General features: G+C 37.2%; 1 protein-coding gene across 1 annotated transcript in view; it reads right to left on the bottom strand.

Annotated features, from left to right (window-relative positions):
- Positions 1 to 361: 361 nt before the first annotated feature.
- Positions 362 to 25,553, bottom strand: part of TSPAN8 (tetraspanin 8) — a 41,274-nt gene continuing 16,082 nt past the window's right edge. Inside the window, exons 2-8 of the mRNA XM_069082168.1 lie at positions 25,251 to 25,313; positions 20,146 to 20,283; positions 17,938 to 18,012; positions 17,736 to 17,843; positions 13,176 to 13,325; positions 8,244 to 8,327; positions 362 to 612 (exon numbers count right to left, since the gene is read on the bottom strand). Coding sequence (XP_068938269.1) covers positions 559 to 612; positions 8,244 to 8,327; positions 13,176 to 13,325; positions 17,736 to 17,843; positions 17,938 to 18,012; positions 20,146 to 20,283; positions 25,251 to 25,313 — 672 coding nt within the window. The 3' untranslated portion in view covers positions 362 to 558. The remainder of the gene's footprint in view (positions 613 to 8,243; positions 8,328 to 13,175; positions 13,326 to 17,735; positions 17,844 to 17,937; positions 18,013 to 20,145; positions 20,284 to 25,250; positions 25,314 to 25,553) is intronic.

The following is a 25,553-nucleotide window of genomic DNA, read 5'->3' on the forward strand; positions in this document are numbered from 1 at the left end:
ATCTATAATACTATTAACAGGAGATTCAAGAAACCAGGTTTAAGTCCCAAATCTGTCAGACAAACCATTTTGTTGCCCTGAGTAAATCTTTTATGTTACTGATCATTAGTTATTCCCACCATAAAATGAGAAACCTATATTAGATTTCACTACATCAATCCAACCATTTTATACTGAGTACATTTCAAATCACATAAAGCAAATAATTTCATAAAGTTCAGATTTATAACTTCAGATAATTGCTATGTCACTTAGATATCAAGAGTATCCTACCAAATAGTTCTAGATGAATATTTAAAATATATTACCACCTGAATACAATGATCAAAGGAAGCAAGTCAATTGAAACAAAACATGTTTTTATTCTGCATAAAAATATACGTTAATATCACTATTGTCACTTAAAGTCATCTGATGCATAATTAAATTATCCATGGTTTCAGCAAAATGTAGTATTTTATCTAATTGAATATTGCTTTACAAAGTTGTATTTTTTTAAAGAGCAAAGCAAATTGTTAAGAGGAAGATTCAGTGGGTGACAACTTAACTCCTGGAGTTTCATTTTTTCCCGATCTGACGGTATAAGGCCAAAGAAAACGCCAAGCCAAGTAACTAGAAAAAGAAAATGCATGCCATTATGTGGGGGTTTGGGGACAAGGAAAAAATCACTGATTCCAAGAGATCACTGTCAGCTTTCCCCTTATCTTGTCATCTCAACATCATACTACCCAGACACTTACCCCAAAGCACCACCACTTCCCAGATCTCTTTTTTGTTCTCATTTTCCCCCAATAGTCTTTTGAGGCCAGGTATAATCATGCTTATTTGCATAATTATCCATAGCTTGAAACATAGGTAGGAATATTATAAATGTTTCTTCTATCTAGCCATTTATTGATCATCTATATCTTTTCAGCTATTTATCCATATCCATATTTATCATCTATCTGTCCAGTTGAACATGTATCCCCACTAGAACACATAAGCTAAGTATTCATCTAACTTCAGCAAAAGACCCCTTTTCCCTTAATCATGAGAGCAGGGAAAATCCATTTCCTAAGGCAGTCCACTCCACTTCTGTATGGCTACAATTATGGAGTTTCTCTAGGTATCCAGCCTAAATGTTCTATTTCCAACTTCTATTATTCCTGATTCTTTCCCCAAAGGTTGAAAAGAACAAATCTAATCCTTCTTCTGCAAGGCAGTCTTTCAAATATTTTAAAAAGGGCTGTACTAGGCACCTTCAGGACTCAGCATAAAAGCTTCATTAATGAGAAAACAATATAGTGTACTGGAAAAATGACTAGACTTAACAATCAAAAAGACTGACCTTCAAATCCTGACTCTAACACATACTAGCTGTGTGACCATGGAAAAGTCATTTGAGCTATCAGTGACCAATCAGTAAATTAAATTAAGAGTTCTGTCCATAGACAAATCAATCAGTGTTGAGCACCTATTATATGCCAGCCTCTTTCTCTCTATTATTAACAATTGGTATTTACATAGTGCTTTGAAGTTTGCAAAGCACTTTACACATATATCATTTGATCCTTAACAATAACATTGTGAGGTGTTATTTCTAGCATCCCATTTTACAGATGAGGACACTGAAGTTAAGTGACTTGTCCAGAGTCACACAGCTAGTGAATGTCCAAGGCAGGATTTGAACTTACAATCTTTTGACTTCAAGTCCAGTGGCTCTATCCACTGTGCCATCTCACTGCCTCTTCTAAACCCTGTGGGACCTGGTGTCTGACCTCTCATCATTGAACTAAAACTTATCTCTCCAAATTTAACAATGATCTCAACTGACAGATCTAAAAAAACTCTCTTTATATCCTTTTTTTCATCAAATATATATAATTGAATATTTTACATAATAGTGAAACATCTTTGAACAACCTGAAAATAGAAAAATGACAAAGCTATTAACTTTAATAAGTTTTAATATTAGGAGTGAGAAGTTCTGTGAAGTTCCAAACTTTAGCTTAGTGATAAATAATAAAGAAAATAACTGCTCAGAAGCCTGAGTACTATTCATTAGGTTATTATAGAATCCTTTGATATATATCGGGAACAACATGCTAGCTGTCCTTCCTGTACTGGGAATGGCAAAAAGAAATCCCTCTTCCAAGAGGTACCCACAGAAGCAAATCATCAATTTCTGTAAGGCAAGGCAGAATTTTAAAAGGTGATCATTCTAGTGTGTCTTTATCATTCTTGACTCTCTGCAGCATTTGACATCACTGACCACCTAAGACTGGATATAACCCTTTTATGGATTTCTGTGATGCTGTCCTCTCTCTCTTCTTTTATCTGATCATTCTTCTTTAGCCTTCTTTGACTGAATTCCATCCTTGTCATACTTCCTAAATGTGGGTGCCCCTCAATGGGGCTCTCTCCTCTTTGCACTCCAAACCATTTCCTTTACCCTTCTCTTCAGCTCCTAAGCCCTCTGATTTTATATCTATGCAGATGATTCCCAAATTTATATATAAAGCCTTAATCTTTTTTCTGTAACCCCATCATACATCTTCAACTACCTATTATACATTTTCAAATTAAATGTTCTATAGGCATCTAAAAGAGTTACTATGTCCAAACCAGGACTCATTTTTCCATCCAAATCCTCCCCTCTTCCAAATGTCCCTATTTCTGTTTAGGACATCACCCTTACTTAGGCTGCTTCATGAGAAGTGTCAATCTCGATAAATGCCTATATTCAGATTAGAGAGGGTCTGATTCTGAGACTCTGCTCCACATGGAGTGGGGAGGGGTCAGAGTCAGAGACTCTGACCACCCAGGGACACCAAAAACTATTCAGAATGTATTGTGGTGGAACCATCTCAAAGAATTCAGTCAGATCACCTCTAATCCAAGTATAGGAATTTTTTGAGATTGATTCCTCTCATGAAGTAGGCTAAGTTCAAAAAGGAACCAGCAACTTCAGTGAAAGCAACATGGATTTTTGTAGGGTAAAGAAGCAATTAGGTAACAGAAATTGTGAAAAATTTAAAAGGCACAAGGGATTTGTTAAGGGATTATGTAATTGGGGAGGGTCCCAATGGCAGTGGAACTGCACATGCAATTACCCACAATGCATACAGAAAAACCCATTGGGGTGAGGGGGTATGTATAAATGACAATATTATAATAAGCCTCTCTATATCCTAAGTTCACTCTAGGTCAATTCTTTACTATTACTGCACTTAGGGAAAGTCCCTTTCATTGTTTTGAGGTCCACATCCTGCTTGGGCATCCTGGTGGTGCTGCTTTCTGATTGGCTGAATATTGTGGTCTTCTCTGAGACTAAATGGATGTGGTTGTGATTAAGTGCATGGACACACCTGCTGTTTCTGTGGGAAATGAGCAATGGGTCTGGGGGCAGTGGCTAGCTAGAGGCAGTGGCTGAGATCCCATCACATGGACATGTCTACTTTTCTGTGAGAAGTATGAGTTCATGGACACGCTTGTTGTTCTATGAGTAGTGAGACATATATGAAGAAGTTAGGATATTGAGTTGGGGAGTGGGGTAAGTGGCTAACTAGGTAGGGAAAGTGGATCTGCCATTCAATAGGGCCTATCAGGAAGTTAGAATGTTGGAGCTGGGGGAAGTTTTATTAGAATTCCATTGCTTTCATCTGGAAGGAATAGGAAAACCTTCACACAGATATACAAGACAGTGTTTGAACTGCTGAAAGAAACTTGGGATTCCAAGTAGTCGAGATCAGAAATGATTAGGAGTGTCTACTTTTTTCTCTTTAAAAAATGACTTTCCCTCACCAAAATAGGATTTTTAGTTTGAATTTTAGGGAAAAAAATCATTCTGAAAAGTTGTCACTTTGCCTTTGGAGAGCAGGGAAGAAAGAAGAGGGAAAGTAAGACTATGCATAAAAGAATAATGGAAATGAACAGAATGATGGGTAAAGGCAAGATGACAAAACCCCACTACCCCATTCATGAAACAAAAACTGAGCATTCATTAGCTGAAAAGACAAGTAATAACGCAGTTTCTCATATTATACTGTCAGCAGAAGGACAATCTATCATTGTTTGGGGAATGAGCGAACAATTAAGAGACGCTATTCATATGCATGATAAACTAGTAAAAATGTCATGCCTTTCTGTACAAGAAAGGTTTATGCTTTTCAGAAGCATTTTCTGGAGCAATTGTTCAAAGTCATCATTTATCCATGATTGCTAAATTCCTGGCTGGGAATTAATAATAACCATGCTAGCCATTTTTAGGGCCACCTTTCTCTGGGATGTGTTGACTGACAAAGGCTCTTTGTTAGACATGTTGAACATTCATAGGTTAGAGAATGGATCTGATTTTGATGGTATAAGAGATTCCTGGGAGGGGCAACTCCCTTTAACAATACAGGTCACCACCACCTCAGAAATATCGTGTATTAGAGAATCTCTAGAACACTGAGTGATACAACCGCTATGTGTCAAAGGTAGAACTCACACTAGGGTTTTCTGGGTTTGAGACTTGCTCTTCACCCAAACTGCCATACTCCTTGGCTGCAGTAATCAGTTGAGCAGATCTGATAGTCTGATTATTTCTAGTTCCTATTCTGACAAAGGCTCTGGAAATTTCTTTGGAAGGGGAACATCCTTTGCAAACATAGCATTTTAATATGCAAAGGCTTTACATGATTGCATATGTAAAACCCATATCTAATTGCTTACTGTATCAGGGAGGAGGGTGGGAAGATAGGGAGAGAGGGACAGAATTTGGAACGTGAAAAAATGTTAAAAATTGTATTAACATGTAATTGGGGGAAATAAGATATATTAATAAGTATTTTTAAAAGAAAATATATCATTTTAATTGATGTTATATAGTAACTCAAGGGGGCAGATTCAAAATATGGGTCATCAATGTAGTCTCCAACCCTAACAGAGACATCAAAACAAATCAAGGTCTAATTTTCCAGAGCCAATAGGATTTCGGCCTTTTTTTTAGTTTGTTTTTCCTTTGACTTTATCAGAGTGGGAAAATGCAGTATTTGGCATCAGATCCAATAAGTTACTTTAATGTCTCTGGACTCAGTTGCACATCTGTATAGTGAGGGAGCCAAATAAGGTAATTTTCAAGATCTCTTCTAACTTTGACCTTGTGATCGTAATGATGTAAATTCTCTCCACAAATGCAGATTGTAGGCTAGTCTGTAACTTAGAAAATTTTATGGGGTCCTAGGAGATTGAGCTATTTGTCCATAGTGGCATGGCTAGTATGTCAGAGGTAGGAATTCAATACATGTCTTACAGACTAGGACAAATTTTTTCAGGAGCTAGTCTGAGAGTCTAAAACAATGGCTTTCTAAATAACAGCTTTCAACCTGATGTTCATTAACTTAGTTTTAAAATGTGTATCTGTGTACATACTGTATACATACATATATAAAACTATTTCAATGCAATTACTTTCCCTTATAATCTATAATCTACTTTATGGATTTAAAAGCATTTTTTCTGGGAAGGGATCCAGAAGCCTCACCATACTACTAGAAGGGGCTACATAATAGTTAACTAACACAATAAAGTTAAGAATCTCTAATCTAAATGATATCTACACAAACAAAAATATCACTTGTCTTTTCTAATTCCTTTTGAATTGGTGGGATTCTCTGAAGACCATGTAAGATTGGTTTTAAATGAGAAGATCAGAGTTCAAACCCTAATTCTGATACCAAGGAGCTATGTGACCTTAAGCAAACCATTTAACCTCACTGGGTCTCAGTTTCCTCATCTGTAAAATGAAGAATTGGACTAGATGATCCTAAGCTAAATACATTTATTTGTTCCGAATAGAAATTCATATTTTCCCAAATGAGTTATTTTAGCAACAGTAAGAAAAGCTAAGGATGAACTAAGCAATAAGGAGGGAGCTTTAGCAAGTGTGTGAAAGACTAATACTCATTTTATGAGCCAAATTTTCACAAGGAGAATAGCAGAAACTCTTTCCAAGGCTGTCCTAAAACAGGGAGTCAAATATAGCCAGGAAAGACACCTGAGGGACTACAAAATAAAATAACCTTGATTAATGGCTGAAAAACAGGTTCAATTTAATGAATTGAGCAAAATATAGTTTTTTTATATGGGTCCTTTTTTTAACTCTACTAACAACCATTTTAGTGACTACTAGAAAGACCTAACCTCCCACTTTATTTATGTGGCATGTCTCAGAACATAGTCACACCTCATTTCCATTGTGGAGCTGCTATAAAGTGCCTTCCTTCTCCCTCCTCACCCCCTTGAATAACCTGATCTGTGTTTAAAAGATATTTCCCTGTACTGCTGCTCTCCTTGGGGCAACTAAGAAAATATCCCATGTGCTCATGGCTCTCATGTACTACTCCTTATGTACTGCCCCTTTAATTTAAGGATTGCTATAGAAAGAGTGAAGTCTCCAAGGTGGGGATTTGTTCATTTATCATCTGCCAAAAGCATAACTGAGAATCTGGAGCCTGGATTTTCTAGCTATCCCCTCATTTCTGTAACCAATAGTTTCTGCTTCCATATTGACTGGGAGAAAGGCAATTATGATGCTGTGGATGGCAGTGGTGTTGGGAAAGTCTGGGTATAAATCCTGTTTCTAATAAATAATATTTGTTATGAGGTATATAATGATGTAATTATGTAATGATGGCAAGATACTTGCTGATCTAATAACTTAGGAAAATCTTGAAGACTACAAATTATACAGTAGTTATTGATCTATCCCAGTAAAGGGGTTGATGTTTTTATATCAGAATTTTCTCTACACAGATGAAATCACAAGTGAGGTCAAAAATAAAATAAAAGAAGCATACTCATGAATCAGAAGAAAGGACAAGTTGAGAAAATACTAAGATGAGAAAACCAAGATGATATTTCATTTAGTTCATGGATTGGGAATACCAGAGGTATCCAACCCTTCATTTTACAGATGAGGAAACTGAGGCCTAGAGAGGTTAAATTATTTACCTAAGGTCACACAGCTATTTAGTATCAGAATTAGCTCTAGCCCTTAGAATTCAACCAACAGGGAATTTATTAGGCTTTCTTCCCTCAAGTTAGTGTTTATTATGTATCCCCTTCCCCAGAAAACTTGACTGGGAAATGACATCATTTTTTAAAGTCACCTAAGTGGCATCCTTTCTAAACAATCCCCAGTGAAACTCCTCCCTGTGTACACACTATGCTTCCAATGAGAGATTAACAAGATGCAAAAACCCTGGGGAGAAAATTGCCTGGTATTCCCTGTGAGTGAAGTTGACATTCTGAAGGCATGTCTATAGCTGCCACAAAACAATGGTCCCAAATTTGCAATGGGGGTGAGGAGAGGAAGTCAGGGGAGGAAGAAAAGAACCTCTGTATATGTCAGGACTATATAAATGAATAATGGATTTTCCAAGGTTTGGAAAAAATTGCAAAATACAACTCTCTAAATGATTCCTCTTTTATTCTCTTAGACATGAAAAAAAAATATCCATCAAGGATGTGTAAACCTCAAAAAGAAAATGTATAAAAATAAAATCCCATTCAGAAAGGTATGGATACAGGGTGGTGCAGAGGATAGAGAGCTGTTTTCAAAGACAGGAAGAATTAAGCACACATCTCACCTCTAACACTAACACTGCCTAGGTTTGTGACCTTTGGCCAGTCACAATAACTCTAAGTGGTATAGAAAATACTGCACTGTACTGGTAGAGGAAATTTTAACTCTTGGGAGTTCCCTGTGCTAATGAAGTAACAGGTCTAGTCCTTAACCCCAGCAAGGTATGGTATATTCTTATATTAACATTGGTAAATGATTGAGAGGGATTAATTAACCTTAGCTGTCCAGGAAGTATATTCAGAAGCTCATTGGAATGAACACATGCTCCTTCCTCTAAGATGAGGGTTGGGCATGAGATGGCAATGTTCTACTTAACTTCTATTGCCTTGACTAAAATTAAATCGAGGGGGAAGGGGAAGATGAGTCTTGCAATGGTTCAAGTTTCATTTTTTTATTCCCAAATCAGGGAGATGAGAAAGTGTAATCTTTTTCTCTAAATGTATAAAAGTTGGGTTCACTTTTGATTGTTTCCCATTGGAAAGAAAAATTGAGATTAAGAACAAAGGAGACATCTAGGCTAATTCCTTGATTTTAATACTGAAATCACATGAAGGAGCTTTCTCCCTACCTTTCATTGATCAAATCTGAAAGACAAAGCTATAAACAAAAGTAAAAAGTAAGTTCCACTCACCTCAATCACTGCCACTCCAAATGCAATTCCAGCAACAACAAGCAAATTTTTCTTTAAAAATTGTATAATGTAGTCACCACATGTCTGTGAAAAAAAAAGAGTGTAGGGGTAATACTATGAAAGATTTATTTCTATGTTAGCTTTGTTAGTACAAAAGTGTCACAATGGACAAATAATCATGAATGGATTACAATCCACATTACTGGGAAGAGACAAACCTCCATTGATGATGAGTGGCTAGAGATGCACTGGAAAATTGGAAGAGTGTAAGAGTAGAATTGAAGCTCATCAAAGACAAGGATTGTGGGATGTTCCATCTTTTTGCCTATCCAGTGTCTTCAATGAAATGTACTTAAAAATTTGTTTAATTTTGAGATTAAACTGAGCTTGATCTACTGAAACTCATTGGAACAAAGACAAATTGGATTGCTAGAAAGGAAAGGACTGTATCTTGCTTTGTTCACACTAGCTAAGTTCCAATCTACTCTCTATATCTTCTCTATACATAGTTGTTTGCATGTTTCCCCCATTAGACTGAAAGCTCCCTGAGCACAGGCACTATTTTCCCTTCTTTGTATCCTTACTTCCTACCACAGTGTCTGACACATAGTAAGTGCTTAAAAATGCTTCATCAACTGACTAAAAGGAACAACAAACTGAACCTATACAAGAATTAAACTGAGGCATTTTTTCTTTGGAATTAAGTGGAAATATAGGAGTTCTTTTTCTGTCTGTTCTTAAGTTGTATTTTTTGTTCTAAATCTTCTAAATCAGTTGATCAATCCATAGGCATTAAATGAGTACCCACCATGTACTAGGTCCTGTGCCTAAGACTGAAAACATAGAGACAAATGCATAACAGTCCTTGCCCTGCTTAAAGCTTATATTCCATCTAAAAAAGAAATCTTTCTTTGGATTGCTAACTTATGATTTATCCCAATCAATTCCTAATTTAAATGGAATTTAAAATATTTTATATTCTTATTTTTACATTGAAATTTCTGTAAATCTCTTGTTAGTCCTCATATTTGTTGTCTTTAAAAACAGAGAGGAAGTTCTAGGTATCACACTTGTGCTAAAGTCCTAGTTGGACACTTTATTGAGGTAAGAGGTGAAAACAGTAGTTTACAAAGACTAAACCAAAGGGAGACCAGCCCTGGAGGGTCCTACCAGTCTGGGAAGAGTAGGGATCCCGAAAGAGACATAGAATGGAGCCAGAAGATTTGATTGCATAGACCAGGTGATGAATTTCTTTTGAGGACAGCAGCTTATAAAACCATCTTTTTCCAAATCATACTAGTTTTGATTCTAACTAATCTAACACACCCAAGTCTCTCCCCTCTCTACATAGCTGACAGTTGTTTTTTATTCTGAATTTACACAGGAAATATACATAGCAGAAAGGAATGAGAATTGCACAAGAATCCATGAATCTCTATTTCCTACCATTTGTTCCAAATGCCTTTTTTTTTGCTTCACTACTTCACTGTTATTAACCTCCCTCCCTTCCAATTAAAATGGCGAGGAAGAGAGAGAGAGGAAGAGGGAGAGGGAGAGAGAGAGAGAAAATCAGAATCAATCCATAGTGGTCATATTCAAAAATGTGTCTCTTTCTGGAGCTTAAGACCATCACCTCTTTGTCAGAAGTTGGGTAACATGTTTCATCAAAGACTTTTTTCAGGTTGTTTTTCACAACAGTGTTGTTTTCCTCACATAAGTCGTTCTAATTGTTCTACTCACTTCACTATGCATCAGTTTTATACTTTTCAGGGTGCTCAGAAATCATCCTTCTTTGTTACATCCTATGGCATAGTAATATTTCACTACATTCATCTAACGCTGTAGGCTTAGTCATTCTCCACTGGATATTTGCATTTTTTTTCCTTTTAATTCCTATTTCAAAACTAGGAAGTTTGCTTTGCTTATAACCACTTCCTCCTTGATCTGTGTTCCACCTTCCATTGTCCATTTCAGAGAAAAGCAGTTTTTTTGATGCCTACTTCTCCATTTTCTTTTTGTATACCTTTCTTCTCATCTACCCCAAATGTCAGCAATATCAAGTCACATTCTGTTATTCTTCCATTTTGACTATAATATATTCCTTTTACTCTATTCCCCTCTTAAAATCTTCAGAACAAAAATCAATCCATATCCCTCAGATCCTTTCTGAACTCCTTCAATACCCTCTGAAGATATTAAGATTCAGAAATACACTTGTTTCTGAATTCCCTCCGTAGAATTTGACTGTTACATTATCTTGTGGCTCCTTCGACTGCTCAAATAAATTGGCTTTTCTAGGTTTTGCTTAACTCATGTCTGCACTTCAAAGATGCTACTCAACTCTGGTCTTTTTCTCATCAAGTATAACTAAATGCTCTCTATTTCATTATAGGCTATTTTTCCCACTGTAGGATTCATAATAAGGTATTCTGGGTTGGAAGTCTGTAACAGGTTAATAAAGAAACCTCCAGGTCATATGATGCTGCCAATGATCCTTGCTACATAAAACTCCTCCCTTTCTGGTTGCTTAAAAGTATATTTTTCCTTCACCACAAGAGCTTTTGACTGTGGCCATGAAATTCTTGTGACATTTTGGGGGGAATTTCTTTTAGGAAGTGATCAGTGAATTCTTTCTGCTCTTTGTCCTGTGCTCCCAGGAAATATTGGAAGTGTTCATTTATGATTTCTGGAACTGTAACTGGGGGTCTTTTTACAAAAATCATAGGTTTTAGGGAATCAGATGAGACTGAAATTGTCTTTCCTTGACCTGTCTTCTAGGTAGTTATTTTCAGTATGTCTATTTTTTTTATAATTTTTTTCTGTTCCTTATGGTTTTGTAAAGTCATAATTTTCAGGGATTCCATTTATTGGAAACTTTCTTTCATTTTTTCTAAGTATTCATGAATTCCTTGTAAGGAAAATCCATCTTTTTCCCCTTTTAGCTGAGTTAGTCTGGAGTTATTGAGTGACTCTCCTGTGTTGAGATTTTGGGTTATGTCTGGATCTAAAATGATTCTTTATGGTGATAGATGACTTCGGTTTAATAATCTCTCTAACATCTCCCATTGGGTCATACACCTTTGGGTGGTGTAGTTACTTATGTTGGGCTTCGATCTTAGTCACCTGAGCTCAAACATTGACCTTTACCTCCTGGGTTTAGGTTCCCTTGATTTTTCAATTTCAGATCACTTGACCTTCAAGCCCCTCTATGGCATCTCAGGAAAAAAATCCTAAGAGCTCCTCCTTTGGGAAATGTCCAATAGAGAAATTTTCTCAGGTTTGAGTTTGGGGGCTTGAGCCAAGTGAAATAAACATGGCTCCCCCACCAAGCAGATATAGACATTTTTGACACAAGGATTAGTATGTAATCATTATAAATATGTGAACAACTAACTTTTTTTTAACTTAATGCTATTCCATTTGCTTTTTAAATGCCCCTACAAGACTACATTAGATAATCTTCATCCTTTCACAAAATTTGCTGTTTTCCCACTCATATGGAATCCACATTTTAGAAAACTTACAATTCATTCAAAGCTAACTAGGAAACTAATGAACATGTCAAACAAGAATCACATTTTTATTTCCCAGACAGCTCAGTTATCTTACAAAAATTAAAAACAAAAACAAAACAAACATGAATTACGACCATTCCAGGATTTGTAGTTTTCCAGATTTCTCACAAATGATATGAGGCAGATGGAAATATTTGCTAATTTATGCCCTGCCTTTTGGGAAAGTGATATATCAGTGAGCCTATATCCAACTGAATTATGTGTGAACTTACGTGGTTTTTTTTAATGGTTGTAGAATCATTGTAGAAGTTTTCAAAATCTTAAAGGATTAGGAATAGAAATAGGAATAAAGCCTTAGGAATAAATCTTTAATAGGAGAAAAATGTCATTATTAATAGTACACTTATTTACTTTCCCAAAAGCCTAGCTAGAAAATGTTAAATAATTCTAGATTTACTTCCATAGCTTAGCTCTTTTCCCACAAAAGTGGGTGGTAGGACTAGAAAATTGGTCATGTGATACTCAAGGTAAAGCATCAGTGCTCCTTTGTGAGTTATTGTAATTGAAGGCAGCAGTATGAAGTTCTTCAGAACAGACCTGCTAATGTCTTGATAAGAGCAGATAAAAAGATTGGAAGAATTTTGTTGTTTTTTTTTTCTTTTCCACTCAATTTTTTTTGTCCTTGCTTTTTCAATCCACCATTAGGGTAGCCAGTAGTGGGAAAGATGCCACTGCCAAATATAACCTTCTGTCATTATAGAATGCAATCTTATTAATGTCAGTTATCAATTATGTATAAATTATATTTTCTATTTAAAAGATCCCGTAAACTCATCTTTGTATTACAAAACATCAAGAAAGTGCTAGAATTCAATAGTTCCCTAATTAACTACTTATCTAGGGCCAATGACTCTAAAGTGCCAAATAAATGTGCTGAAACTCAAAATTCTACATATACATGAAAATCCTTCCCAATTTCTCACTAAGAATCAACAGTTATTTCTTTAAAATATGTTTTGAAGTTTCCAATGGATAGGTTTCTTTTGTTCTAAATTATGTGGCAAAAACCTTGAAGCAAACTTCAAAAATATAGTAATACAGTTCACTGTAGGGAATAGACCATTTCTCTTAGATCATTTTTAATGTTTCTCCTCCCTTCCTACTGTAGAAAACATCTCTAGTATTGTTCCCAGTTGGCTAGAAATGAAGCCAAGTTCATGGGAAAAAGTGGTTCCATTCACCTACTCTTATTTTAATGTCTGCCTTAATACTTTTGATCTTTCCAAAAAGACTCTTTGATGCATAAAATTCTGAATTTTTGCACTGTTTGAACTGTTTAAAATTTTCTTTGTGATAAATATTTTCACTTAAAGAGAAGAGCTACTTACTCATGATGCCAAATTCATCTGGCTCTTACCTTTTTGTAAACTTGTTTTCCCATATAGTCTACACAAAGATCTGTGGTAGCATTTGTATTATTATCACTTTTACATTCACATGATTCAGAATATTTGTCGAAGTTCGTTCCCCAGTCAGCAGCTCCTTCAATCAAGCCACAGCACTTAAACTGTGAGGTAAAAAGACAGAGAGAGATGAAAGCTTACCTCTATAACTAATAGTATCTTTCTTATATGATGTTGTTCACAAGTAATCCCACTCCATCCCATTTCTTTGACTCCTTGTCCATTCAATATTTACATAGAAAATAGCCGACTAGTTTGCCTGTTCTGTAATATCTATCTCCATGTCTTTGAATAATCCCTTCACCATAGAAATTGCAGTCTACTTCAAAGCTCAACTGAAAAATCATTTACCTTCCATACAAAGCCTTTCCTAATCCCACCAGCTGCAAGTGTCAAACCCCAGCCAACCAGCAATGACAACAAAAAATGTATTTATTTGATATAAATTTTGTATATATTTACACATGTGTATTGCTTTCTCCAATAAAATGTAAGCTCCTTGAGGGCAGGAACCATTTTGTATTTGTCTTTGTATACCTGGTACCCTAGCACAGCACTGGGCATAAAGTAGGTTCTTAATAAATGTCTTTTAATTGTTCAATATGTCCCAGAATGGTAAAGAGGCTCTTTAGATGATCTAGGCAAATCCTGTCATTTTAGACATTTGATCTAGAGAGATGGACAGGAACTTGACCAGAGAGGGTAAGAGATAGAACAGATATCATGTCTTCAACTCCCAGTTCAATGTTCTTTCTATTAGGAAGTTGTACGCCAAGCTGTCTTTGGTATGCCCATTCACCCATATATTGGATTTGGTTTTAGAAGACCTAGTTCAGATCCTGACAAGACCCTTACCAACAGTATCACTTCAAAGAAAGCTTTGAGTCTCAGTTTCCTCCTATATGAAATGGAAAAAAATGATATTCCCAGTCTTTACATCAAAGGGGTGAGTTGTCTTCAGTATTCATTAAGAACAATCATCCTTCCATCTCAGCCTTTGTCTTAGCTCCTGCAAGCTCTGCAATTAGCTTGGATTCAGCTTGACATCCCGTGGCCTCCTTGTTGCAGAGTGTTCTCATGCTCTAGAGGCCTTTCCAGTGTTAGACCTTGATTTGCCTTCCCTAGACTGCATCTTTACCAACTCTTACTTACTGGGAATTGAGTGCCTTAGGCCTCACAGAACTTAATTACAAGAACCTTCCAGACTAAGGGCTCCCCACAATGCTGAACTCACAAGTCTCAACTCCAAACTACCTCCATGAAATTAAGCTTATAATAAAAAGTATTAAAATCAGTAAACATTATGTGTTAATAAAACTTTTGACAGGCAGTCTTGTATATAATAGAGAGACCTGGCCTCAAAATCAGGATGACCTAGATTCAAAAGTCCTACCTCTGAGACACGTGACTCTTGGCAAGTCACAACTTTTCGGTACCCTCAGACAACTCTCTAAGATTATGGACAGCAGAATAGTTGTTGGCCTATGTTAGGAAAGGTAGGGGAAAAAGGAAGGAAATAAACATAAAGCACCTATTATATGCCAGACATTGTGCTAAATTGCTTTTTTTTTTACAAATATTATTTCATTTGATCCTCACAAAAGAACCCTGTGAGGGAGGTGCTAGTATCTGAGGTTGGATTTGAATTCAGGTCTTCCTGACTTGAGACCCAGTGCTCTGCATGCTAAGTGCTACCAAGCAGCCTCAAAAAAGAAGTAATACAAGAGGGCCCTCCACCCTGATAAAAATCACAGGTCTGACCAAAAGTAAAAAAATACTAAAATATTTTATAACACACAGCTTATCCAATTAAAGTTTAAATTATAAAAATAAAAGTATATTTTTTACAATTACCTTCTTCCAAACCATGGCCATGGCAATCCTTGGTCTCAGGGCCTGTTCTCAGAATAATATTTTTTTCCATCCTTTTTTTTTGGGGGGGGGGGGAGTGGAGGCAATGAGGGTTAAATGATTTGAAAGGGGTTAGGCAGCTTTTAAGTGCCTGAGGCTAGATTTGAACCCAGGTCCTCCTGACTCCAGGACCAGTTCACCATGCACTGTACCACCCAGCTGCCCCTTGGAATAACATTCTTAAAATTATTGAATGAAATGCTGAATTTCAATTTGAGGTTAATGAAAAATGTTTTTCCCATCTACAGTTTGACCACAGAAATCTCTCCATGGGTCTCTACTATGGATCCCAGGTTAAGAACCCCTGTATTCATCATTTTCAATTTAATTGTATAAAATGTTAATATCCTCCTACCGTGTTTCACCGGTAATAAGACCTATCCCGAAAATAAGCCCTCCCCTTACTGTGTACGATTCCTCTAAAATAAGCCCTCCCCTGAAAATAAGCCCTATTGAGATTGCTACTTTAGTGAAGGTGATCTCCTGCGCTACACGCTACATTACGGTACCTTCTGTATGCACCATCCCCCCCCAACCCCCGTGAAACGCACGCCGTGCTCCGAGCTGCATCCAATCAGAGCTGCAGCAGTGAGCACGTCATCCTGTTCTTCCCCGGTGATTTGCTTGCTGGCGCCATTGAGAGCAGTGCCGCGGAGGAGAGCTGAGGCAGGACAGCATAAAAACCCGGTATGTAAGCGGGAGTGAGGGGGCATGATGGAGGATAAAAAGGGCATGATGGAGGAAAAAAGAAGAACTCAGGGGGCATGGTGGAGTGAAAAGAAGGACTGATGGTCATAATTTTATTATTCTGTCTGTTTTGACCCCCAGACATGAGTACAAAAAGGAAGAGCTACAGTATACTGTTGAGTATAAGAAAGCAATTGTAGAGGAGTCACATGGCAAGAATCTTGCAGTTTTCTGTAAAGAAAAACTTTTGGATCTTCGAATGGTCAGAAAATGGAGAGCAGATTATAATAACCTCAATCAACAGGTGGATGAGGGAAAAGGGAAAAAGCGCAGGTCTGGATCAGGTCGGCAGCCCTTATATCCTGACTTGGAGATCCTCATTGGTGAATGGATTGATGACAGGAGAGCAAAGGCCTTGGTTGTGCGCAGGGCTGATATTCAAGCATTTGCCCTTTCAATAGCACCAGAGTTTGAAATGGTCTCAGAAGGATTCAAAGCATCACAACACTGGTTGGACGGTTTCCTTCAACGGTATGAACTGTCCCTAAGAAGATCAACAACACTGTTTAAGCTGGAAGATGCTGAAGTTGTTAAACGTGCACTTGCATTCAAGTCCTTTATTGATAGGATCGACATTTCCAAGTACCAAACCTGCAATATGATTGCTATGGATGAAACTGCAGTGTTTATGTGACAAGGATCTCAAACAACAATTCATCACAGGGGTGCAACGTCAATCTACATTCTCACCACTGGCTATGAAAGTGCACGGGTCACCTGTGTTTTGGCAATTCGTTTGGATGGAAAGAAAGCCACACCTCTAATCATCAGTAAGGGCAAGAAAGATAAGATTGAACGTGTATCTGGCATTTACGTTCTTGAAACCGAAAAAGCCTGGTGTACACAAGCCGTTATAAGAAAGTGGGTTGATTTAATGCTGCCACTTGTTACGCGAGGTAACCAAAGAGGTCTGATAGTCTGGGATTCAGCCAGCACTCACCGCGCTAAAGAAATGAAGAACTTCCTTGCAGAGAGAAGAATAGATCAAGTAATGATTCCTGCAGGAATGACTGCCTATCTCCAGACCCTTGATATTGCAATAAAGAAGCCATGCAAGGACCATTTGCACATGGAAGTCAATGACTACATTGAAAATAGAATGGAAAAAAATCAGCGTGGAAACTTTGTGAAGCCCTGTCTGCAAGAAGTCGTGACTTGGGTGAAGAAGTCATGGGATAAAATTACTGACAGCTGTGTTGCCAAGGCACTACGAGCAGGTTACCTGGACAAGACATATTCATTTAAAGAGAGCTATATTGCTGGACATGACAGATTGGGTCCACTTCTTCTGAAGGAAATGGAGGCGCAAGACATCCAGGATGGAATTCAGGGTATGGACACTTATGACGATGTTGTTGAAGAAGATGACATGATCATTATTGAATAAAGGTACATTTTTTGTTTACATTTACCTGTTCATTAAAATAAGCCCTCCCCTGAAAATAAGCCCTCTGGTGTTTTTCTGTCCAAAAAAATTAATAAGACAGTGTCTTATTATCGGGGAAACATGGTATGTACAAGGTACTGTACAAAGGATTGTAGAGCCAAAAATCAAATGGTCCCCTCCCTCATTGAATTATATCTAAAAAAATCATGGCTTATAATTGCTTATCTTTTTCTCCCAGTCAGTGAATTAGCATTTTTTAAGTTCCCAGGTGCTATGTTAAATACTAGGGGTTCAAAGACAGGCAAAAGTCCCTGCACTCAAGGAGCTCACAGTCTAATCATAGACTGTCCTACAATCTGTAAAATGGACATTCTGATGCTCCTCTAAAAGCAACAGACAAGATGGAAATTGAAAAGCTGAGAAGAATCATGCTTCACCCCCAGTATCTCCAGTGAAGCTCTCCAATTACCTGCTTTTGAAAATGGTCCAAGTTCTTTCTAAATATTTCAAATTCACTACCTTCTTTGGTCAAAGTTTTCACTTGTTCTTTGAAAAGCATTTTAAATGTTTCTTCAATCTGTACAATAAAATCAAATATAAAAAGTGAGCCAAGGCAGTGAGTTGTACCACAGTTGGCCTAATGTGGCATCATCCACCTTCCATATACCCACCTTGGATTTGTAGACAACACCTACTACACCTGCAGCAATCTGAAGAATTACAATGAAAAGTAGTCCAATGAAGAACTAAAGAGAAAAGCAACAGTGAGCAAATAATAGTCCCGTTTCATCCAATAATAACCCAAGGTCATGCTAACCTGGCAATAACATCACTTCATGGTCAACTCAGGATACTATTAGTCCACAAATGGTATATTACCAAACATGTCACTTTTCCCTTCCTTCCACTTCTCCTAAAAATGGTTTTGTTTTTCCATTTCACTTCTCAGTAATACTTTGACAGAAGAGGAAGGCTTTGAAACAGCATAGTATCTGGGCCACAGAAAGGGCTTAAAAAATGTCTGTTGACTGATTGAATGAAACCAAAATGCATCATTAAGTTTCCTTACCAATTCCAGGAATGGCTTGACAAAAGAGAAGGTTGAAGCTATAGGCCAATGTTTGGGGATTAAATTGTAAAAATGAAATTCATAGATTGAAATTCATAGATATGCTTCCTCCTCCCCTCACATCCCAACCTTCCTCAACATCTGCATAGTTTGTGAGAATGAGTCAACCCTGAGTCACATTTGCAGAAAAATTGTATGATAAATACAATGAAATTTTTTTAAAAAGGTAATTTTTCCTAAGGCTTAAGAAAGTATAAAAGAGGGGCAGCCAGGTAGCACAGTGAGTAAGAGCACTGGCTCCAGGTTGGGATGACCTGGGGATCGAATCTGGGCTCCGACACTAAACACCTACACAGAAACACCTGGCCGTGTAACCTTCAGCAAGTTACTTAACCCCAATTGCTTAGGGGTGTCCAGGTGGTTCAGCAAGTAAGAGCACTGGCTCCAGTGTCGGGATGACCTGGGGATCAAATCCAGGCTCAGATACTTAACACCACACCCAGAAATAACTGGCCTTGTAACCTTGAGCAAGGTACTTACCCCTGATTGCTTTAAAACAAAAAAGAAAGTAGAAAAGAAAGTCACAAATCCCCTTCCCGCTGAATAGGCTTTGTTCCACCAAAAAAAAAAAATTAATAAAACTTTAGAGTTGATGAGTTTCATTTAACTCTTACCTACATCCTAAGTCTTGGAACAATAAGAAATAAATCTTATAATAAACTTTCTTTTGGTGGAAAAACAATTAGGGAATTGCTAAATTGATGTCAGACAACTAGGTGGAGCTGGGCTGTGCCTAGAATCAGGAAGACTCATCTTCTTGAGTTCAAATCTGGCCTCAGACATTTACCATGTATGACCCTAGACAAATCACTTATTTGCCTCAGTTTCCTCATCTGTAAAATAAGATAGAGGAAGCTTCAAACCACACCAGTATCTTTGCCAACAAAACCACAAATGGAGTCACAAAGAGTCACACAACCAAAAAATCACTCAACAACAGCAAATACAGCAGGAAGTGAAGCTCAAGTGAGATCAGAGGACTTGGAATTGAATCCCAGCTCTGATATTTACCACAATTGGGACTCTGAGCCTTGGGTTTTGTCATCTATAAAATGAGGACAAGGGACTAAACGACCGAGTTCCATTTTAGCCCTCATTCTATAATCTCCTGATCTCCTAGAAATGACTTTACCTTTCTCCCTCCTAAATTACATCTTATTGAGCCTGCCACAATATTCTGGACTCTCAAGATATTTTTTTAAACAGCATCAGTTGAAAGCAGTTGCCAGTGCAAATGATCCTCACCCAACTGGTGAAATATTGAAAAAGGTAATAAGTTTTTACATAGTACCTACTATATACCAGAGATTGCACTAAGCACTTTCACAAATTTTCCCTCATTTGATCCTTATGACAACCTTAAGAGGTAGGTGCTATTGTTAATGCCATTTTACAGTTGAGGAAACTGAGTCAAACTGAGGTTAAGTGATTTGCCCAAGATGACACAACTAGTAAGTATCTGAGACTAGATTTGAACTCAGATCTTCCTGATTCCAGGTCAAGGACTCTATCCCCTACACCACCCAGCAAGACATGGGAACTGGAACTGAAGACAGTTTTCACAGGTCTCTGTTCCAATAATCTTTCTGTGTGAAACATCGCCACAGATATCTCAATTCCCATATTCTATCCTTAAGTACAAATGTAAATACTGTATAGATCTTTCTAAGTTTGCTAAGGGAAAAAAAAAAAGATAAGTGTCATCAGACTTCCCAAAATCCAGGACAGAGACCAGGGCATTGAAACCTACCAATAGCAGCATGAAACGATTTTCTTTCACAGCACCACAGCATCCCAGGAAACCAAGGACCATGATTATGGCACCCACAGATATCAAGAGATTTGCAGCGGCATGTACTTCCACCATATCTTCTTCTACACTGATGATCTGGAGACAAAAGATAAGTTAGTCACAATATAGCCCTTTCCTTAAGCTATTCCAATCATTTTCCAAGCATACTTCCCAACCCACCACAAATACTTTTAGACAGCTAAATGGTACAGTACATAGAGGGTTGGACCTGGGGTCAGGAAGAACTGGGTTCATATCTGGCTTCAGGCTATTACTAGCTATGGAACTCTGGGCAAATCACTAAATCTCTGTAGGCTTCATTTTTCTCATCTATTAAAAAAAATAGATCAACTACCTCACAGGATTGTTGTGAGGACAAAATGAGATATTTCTAAAGCACTTTGCAAATCTTAAGTCATTAGAGATAAATGCTAGTTATTATCTCAATTATCATCATTACTAGAGTTGAATAGGAAAGATGCAGTGACTAGGAAAGCTTTGAAAACAATTTCATCATAGCTAATGTAATTTTTAGTTCATATGATCTGTGACTTACAGTCATATATTAGACCAGTTATACACTTAGCTTGAGCACAATATCAAGATTTGGTGACATTGAATTCGTGAATTGGCTAGCAAAATAAAAAAATCTTTTACAGAGAGACCTAGGCAGTGCAGTGGATAGAATGCTGGACCTGGAATCAGGAAGACCTGAGTTTAAATCCAGCCTAAGACATTTACTATCTGTGTGACCCTGGGTGAGTTACTTAAACCTGTTTGCCTCAGTTTCCTCATCTGTAAATAGACATAATTAATAGCACCTACCTCCCAGGGTTGTCGTGAGAATGAAAGTATTTAACATTTGTAAAAGTACTTTGAAAACCTTAACACGCTATATAAATGCTGGATTAAAGACATCAAAGAGACAAAAACTTTAAAAAGGATTTGGGTTGGCAGTTTTTCCTGGGCCAGTCATTCACTGGGACAGCCTTAGTTTGGTAACAACAGCAACTTCCCATGAAAATCAGAGTCATAGCTAAAGAACTAACCCCCTTTCTTGGCTCTGATTTATATGGAATTTGTAATGGCACAAAGCATGCATTTAGTTCATAAAAGCAATCAGCCAAAGAATAATACCCTAATATAATAATAATAAAACAAGCCTGGGTATTCCAAGTCTTCATGATATCTACCCTGACTCACTAAGTCATGAGACCTATTCAACAACCTTTGCACCAAAGAACTGGAAAGAACTCAAGTGATCCCAAGAGAAAGCCATCTAGCCCAACCAACCACCTCATTTTTCAAGTCAAAGTAGAATCTGTTTCACTCTCTGTCATTGTCATCCCAGTATACAGAAAAGTAACTTCACTTGTAGTAAGTAGTTAGTAAATGCTTGGTGACTTGTCTAAGCTTGTAAGTGAAAAAAATTGAATTAGCACCAAGGCCTGCTCTCCTTACTCTACCACCATTTTTTATTCTAGACAGGATTCATAATGCATTTTCCTTCGAGACATTTTTGTACATACTAAGTAGAGAATCTTCTCAAAATACCACAAAATTCCCCTTCCCTACACCTTGAGAATCTATTATCCTTAACATCTTCCATCAGTATTTTATTTTACCTTTCTAAAAAGAAAATTAAATCATGCCTATGGTTTCATTGGTGTTTCAAAAGAGTGAATTTCCAGTGAAGAATTCTTTTCACCAATGAAGATTCATTCCTATTCTAGTTTTAGAGTTTCCTGGGTCACTAACATGATCATTATTCAGAGGCAGGCTTCCAACTCAGGTCTTCCTGTCTCTAAGGCCAGTTCTTTATCCACTATGCCATACATAATTTCACATATCCTTAATATACTTAAACATTGCTTTTGTTGATTTTTAATGTGGTTGTTGCTACTGACTATGGCACTTTACACATAAAATGTGTGTGTTCCTTTTAGTCTTTCCTTATTCAAGGACCAGAGAAGAAATGCCCTGTGACTTGCTTGGTATGTCCTTTCACATTCATCACCCACCTCTCCTCCACCCTAGGCCTCAAGATTCTTATCTTTAAAATGTTGGCTTTTCCTAGATAATCTCTAATGTCCCTTTCATTATGAAACACCAAAACAGATTTTTAGCAAGAATCTAGAATTAGATTAATTCTCATGTGATGTTTATGACTGGCCATTAACTCATTAGAGTACTATATCTAATTCTGGCATTTCCCTCTTGGAATCATCCTGAAGATGATCCTGAGTGTTAGAGGAGAATAATGAATGGGAATTTGTCTAATTAAGGAGTATAACTTATTTAGAAATCATGAGCTTAACTTTCATCTGACTTCCTAAAATTATGGTTGGTTAAGTACTAGCCCTAATTTTCTATGAAGCTGGAAGGTCATATGACCCCACTGAGAAATTTAGGTGGCAAGAAAAAGGAGGGATTTTTTTCTTTTTTGGAAAAAAAAAAGGATGTTGACTCTTGTTACTTTCCTGTTCTTAAGGAAAGCTTAAGGAAGAGCTAGTAGAATGGGAAGAATGAATACAAATATAAGTGAAAAAGAATGCAGAGGTTTGCTCCCAAAGAATAGTTAAGTTGTCTTGTGATTAAACCCTGTTTTCATGCTCCCATATAAAAGCATGGGTCTCAGGGCAGTGCGAGAGTTTCTAAGCAAGATGAGTGGGTCTGAGTTAAGAGGCGGTCAATTACCATCAGTCAAGATGTACTGAAATGAAAGAAGCCATATCAAAGTGAAGGTGTACTTTTTGGCAATGATGGAGGTTGGTCCTGAGGGAAAACAAGAATCTCTGGGAACTGTAACAGTCAATAAACATTTATCATGTTACTATGTAGTGTGCTAACACTGGGTATACCAAAAAATAGGTCAATAGACAGTCCCTTATCTCAAGCTGCTATATCACTATTTTAAGGGGGAAACAATATGCAAACAACCAAGCTACATATGATAAATTTGAAATAGTTAACAAAGGGAAGGCACTGAAATGAAAAGGGATTAGGAAAGGCTTCCTTGTAGAAGGTAGGATTTTAGCTGGGACTTGAAGGAAGCCAGGGAGGCCAGGAAGTACAGATGAGAAGGGAGAATATTCCAGACATGGAAGGACCATAAAATTTATATCCTGGTAAGGAGAAATTCTCCACCTGCAACTTTCTTTTTTCCCGTGATTCTTGATTTTGTGTCTGTCTGTCTTTCCTAAAACCCTAACACTTTAAAATGTGTATTTTTTACACAGTTAAGTTGGTTTTTTTTATTCAAATAAAGCTACATTTCCTCCACGAAAATCTGTTTAGCAGCAAGTGTCTTAGTGTGGACTTGCTTGCTTGTTCCTGGAGATTCAGATTTAGCTCAGTAATCATGAACATCACATGAGAATTAATGGAATTCTAGATTGTTGCTAAAAATATACTTCGGTGTTCTATAATGGAGGGGGCATTATAGAGGTTATCTATGAAAACTCAACACATTTTAGATAAGAACTTTGAGGCCTAGAGTAGAGGAGAGTCAGGTGATAAAGTACATACCAAGCAAGACATAGCCTCACAGGGACAGAAATCCTTCTTTAATATATTAAGCAGGTGTGACATACTAACAGATATAACAGCAATTTTTTTTCATTAACAAGTACTAGTGGGAGGAAAATTAAAAAAAAAACTAGTGGAGAAAGAAGAAATGAATAATGTTTTCATATCATTAATATCTTCCATGAAAAAGCAGCCCAATTATCTCCCATAAGCCAGAGTTCCCTCAATGGATACCTTTTATCTCTAGGATAGTTATTGGTTTTAAGTTAGCCCTCAAACCATTTTCTTTACTCTATAACCTTTAAGCACCCTTCTCTAGACTCATAACCCACACCTAAGATCAACAGGAAACCAGGATTGCTTGATGAGGGGAAAAATGTGTAATAGAACCATCAGTATTCAACCACTGTAATCTCATGCATTCAATAAATACAACCTCTGATTCTGCCCCTCTAATAGGCAACTGATGGGCTAGATTTGGGAAATAAATGATTCTCAGGGCCAAAATGGAGTACAAGAAAAGAAGGACAGTTGGGTAATGTATAATATCCCCTCCATCCCCTAGTGGCATCTTCCCTAGCCAAAGGACTTGGGAGTAATCATCTGCTTATGTCTTCATAGGTTTATTGAGGAAGGTTAGTTTATGATATGTCCAGTTCAGCCCAATATAATCCAATAAGCATGTAACTACACACCTGCCATTGTGCTAGGTGTTACAGGTACAAAAATAAAATTTTAAAAATCCCTGCCCTCAAAGGGTTTATATTCTACTCCAGATTATCTGTGGGACTCATGGTTACTAAAATGGACCATTCTATGGCCAATCTGTTCCTTGAGCCTGTATTATTAGTGCCATGTATCACCGGCATATTTTCAACATTCACCTACAACTTATTAGTAGCTAGCATTTACATAGAGCTTCCAAGTTTGCAGAGGGCTTTACAAATATTATTTCATCTTAAAACAACCTTTGGAGGGTAGATACTATTATTATCTCCATTTTACAGATGAGGAAACTGAGGCTGAGAGGTTTAAGGGACATGCTATGGGTCACACTGATGTCAAGTGACTGAAGGCCACATTTAACTTCAGATCTTCCTCTCTCCAGGTACAACACTTTATCCATTACACCACCTAGCTATGTATATAACTATGATAGGCAACCATTTGTCCTCAAGAAGCTTACATCTTATCGTGGAGTGGGGTGGTTAGATGCCATGGACAATAAATAAGCTAATATAAAGTAAATGTGAAATAATAGGGGCTGGGTAAAGTGAATCAGTAATGATCTCATGGAGATATCACTTGAACTGGACCTTCAAGGCAGAAAGGGATCTCTTCCTTTTTTCTTTTCCCTTTTCCTTCCTTGTTCCTTTGCCCAGAACATCCAGCCCCCATTGAGTGACCAACTATGCACTTAATAAAGGCTTCCTGGAGGAGATCTAACTTATTTGTTCATACTCAGAATAGAATTTTGCTCTCGGTTATTTTTTACAAACAAGAATGGAATCGTTGTGGAGGAAACTTTAACTTACATCTCTGCCATGTTTGTTGACACGTACATATATTGACACTCCCAGGATAACGCAGCCACATAACTACAGGTAAAAGAAAAAATGTCATATTAGAGTAAATTGATACTTGAGATCAGATCTTTGATTTCACAGCTAGGTCTTAATTACTGGGAAGAAGAATCTCCTGAAGTGGTTGAATTATTAGAATTTACACGGTATATCTTCTTTGTTCTGGAAATAATTACCATACTTGACACATAATTTTGTATAGTACAAATTCTTATACATACTACCATGCCCAGGGGGGTTCGTTATTCACACTAA

Source organism: Petaurus breviceps, unplaced genomic scaffold (assembly GCF_028583685.1).
Source record: "Petaurus breviceps papuanus isolate PSGF00001 unplaced genomic scaffold, PetGlider_PUasm1.0 156, whole genome shotgun sequence".
NCBI classification, from domain to species: Eukaryota; Metazoa; Chordata; class Mammalia; order Diprotodontia; family Petauridae; genus Petaurus; species Petaurus breviceps.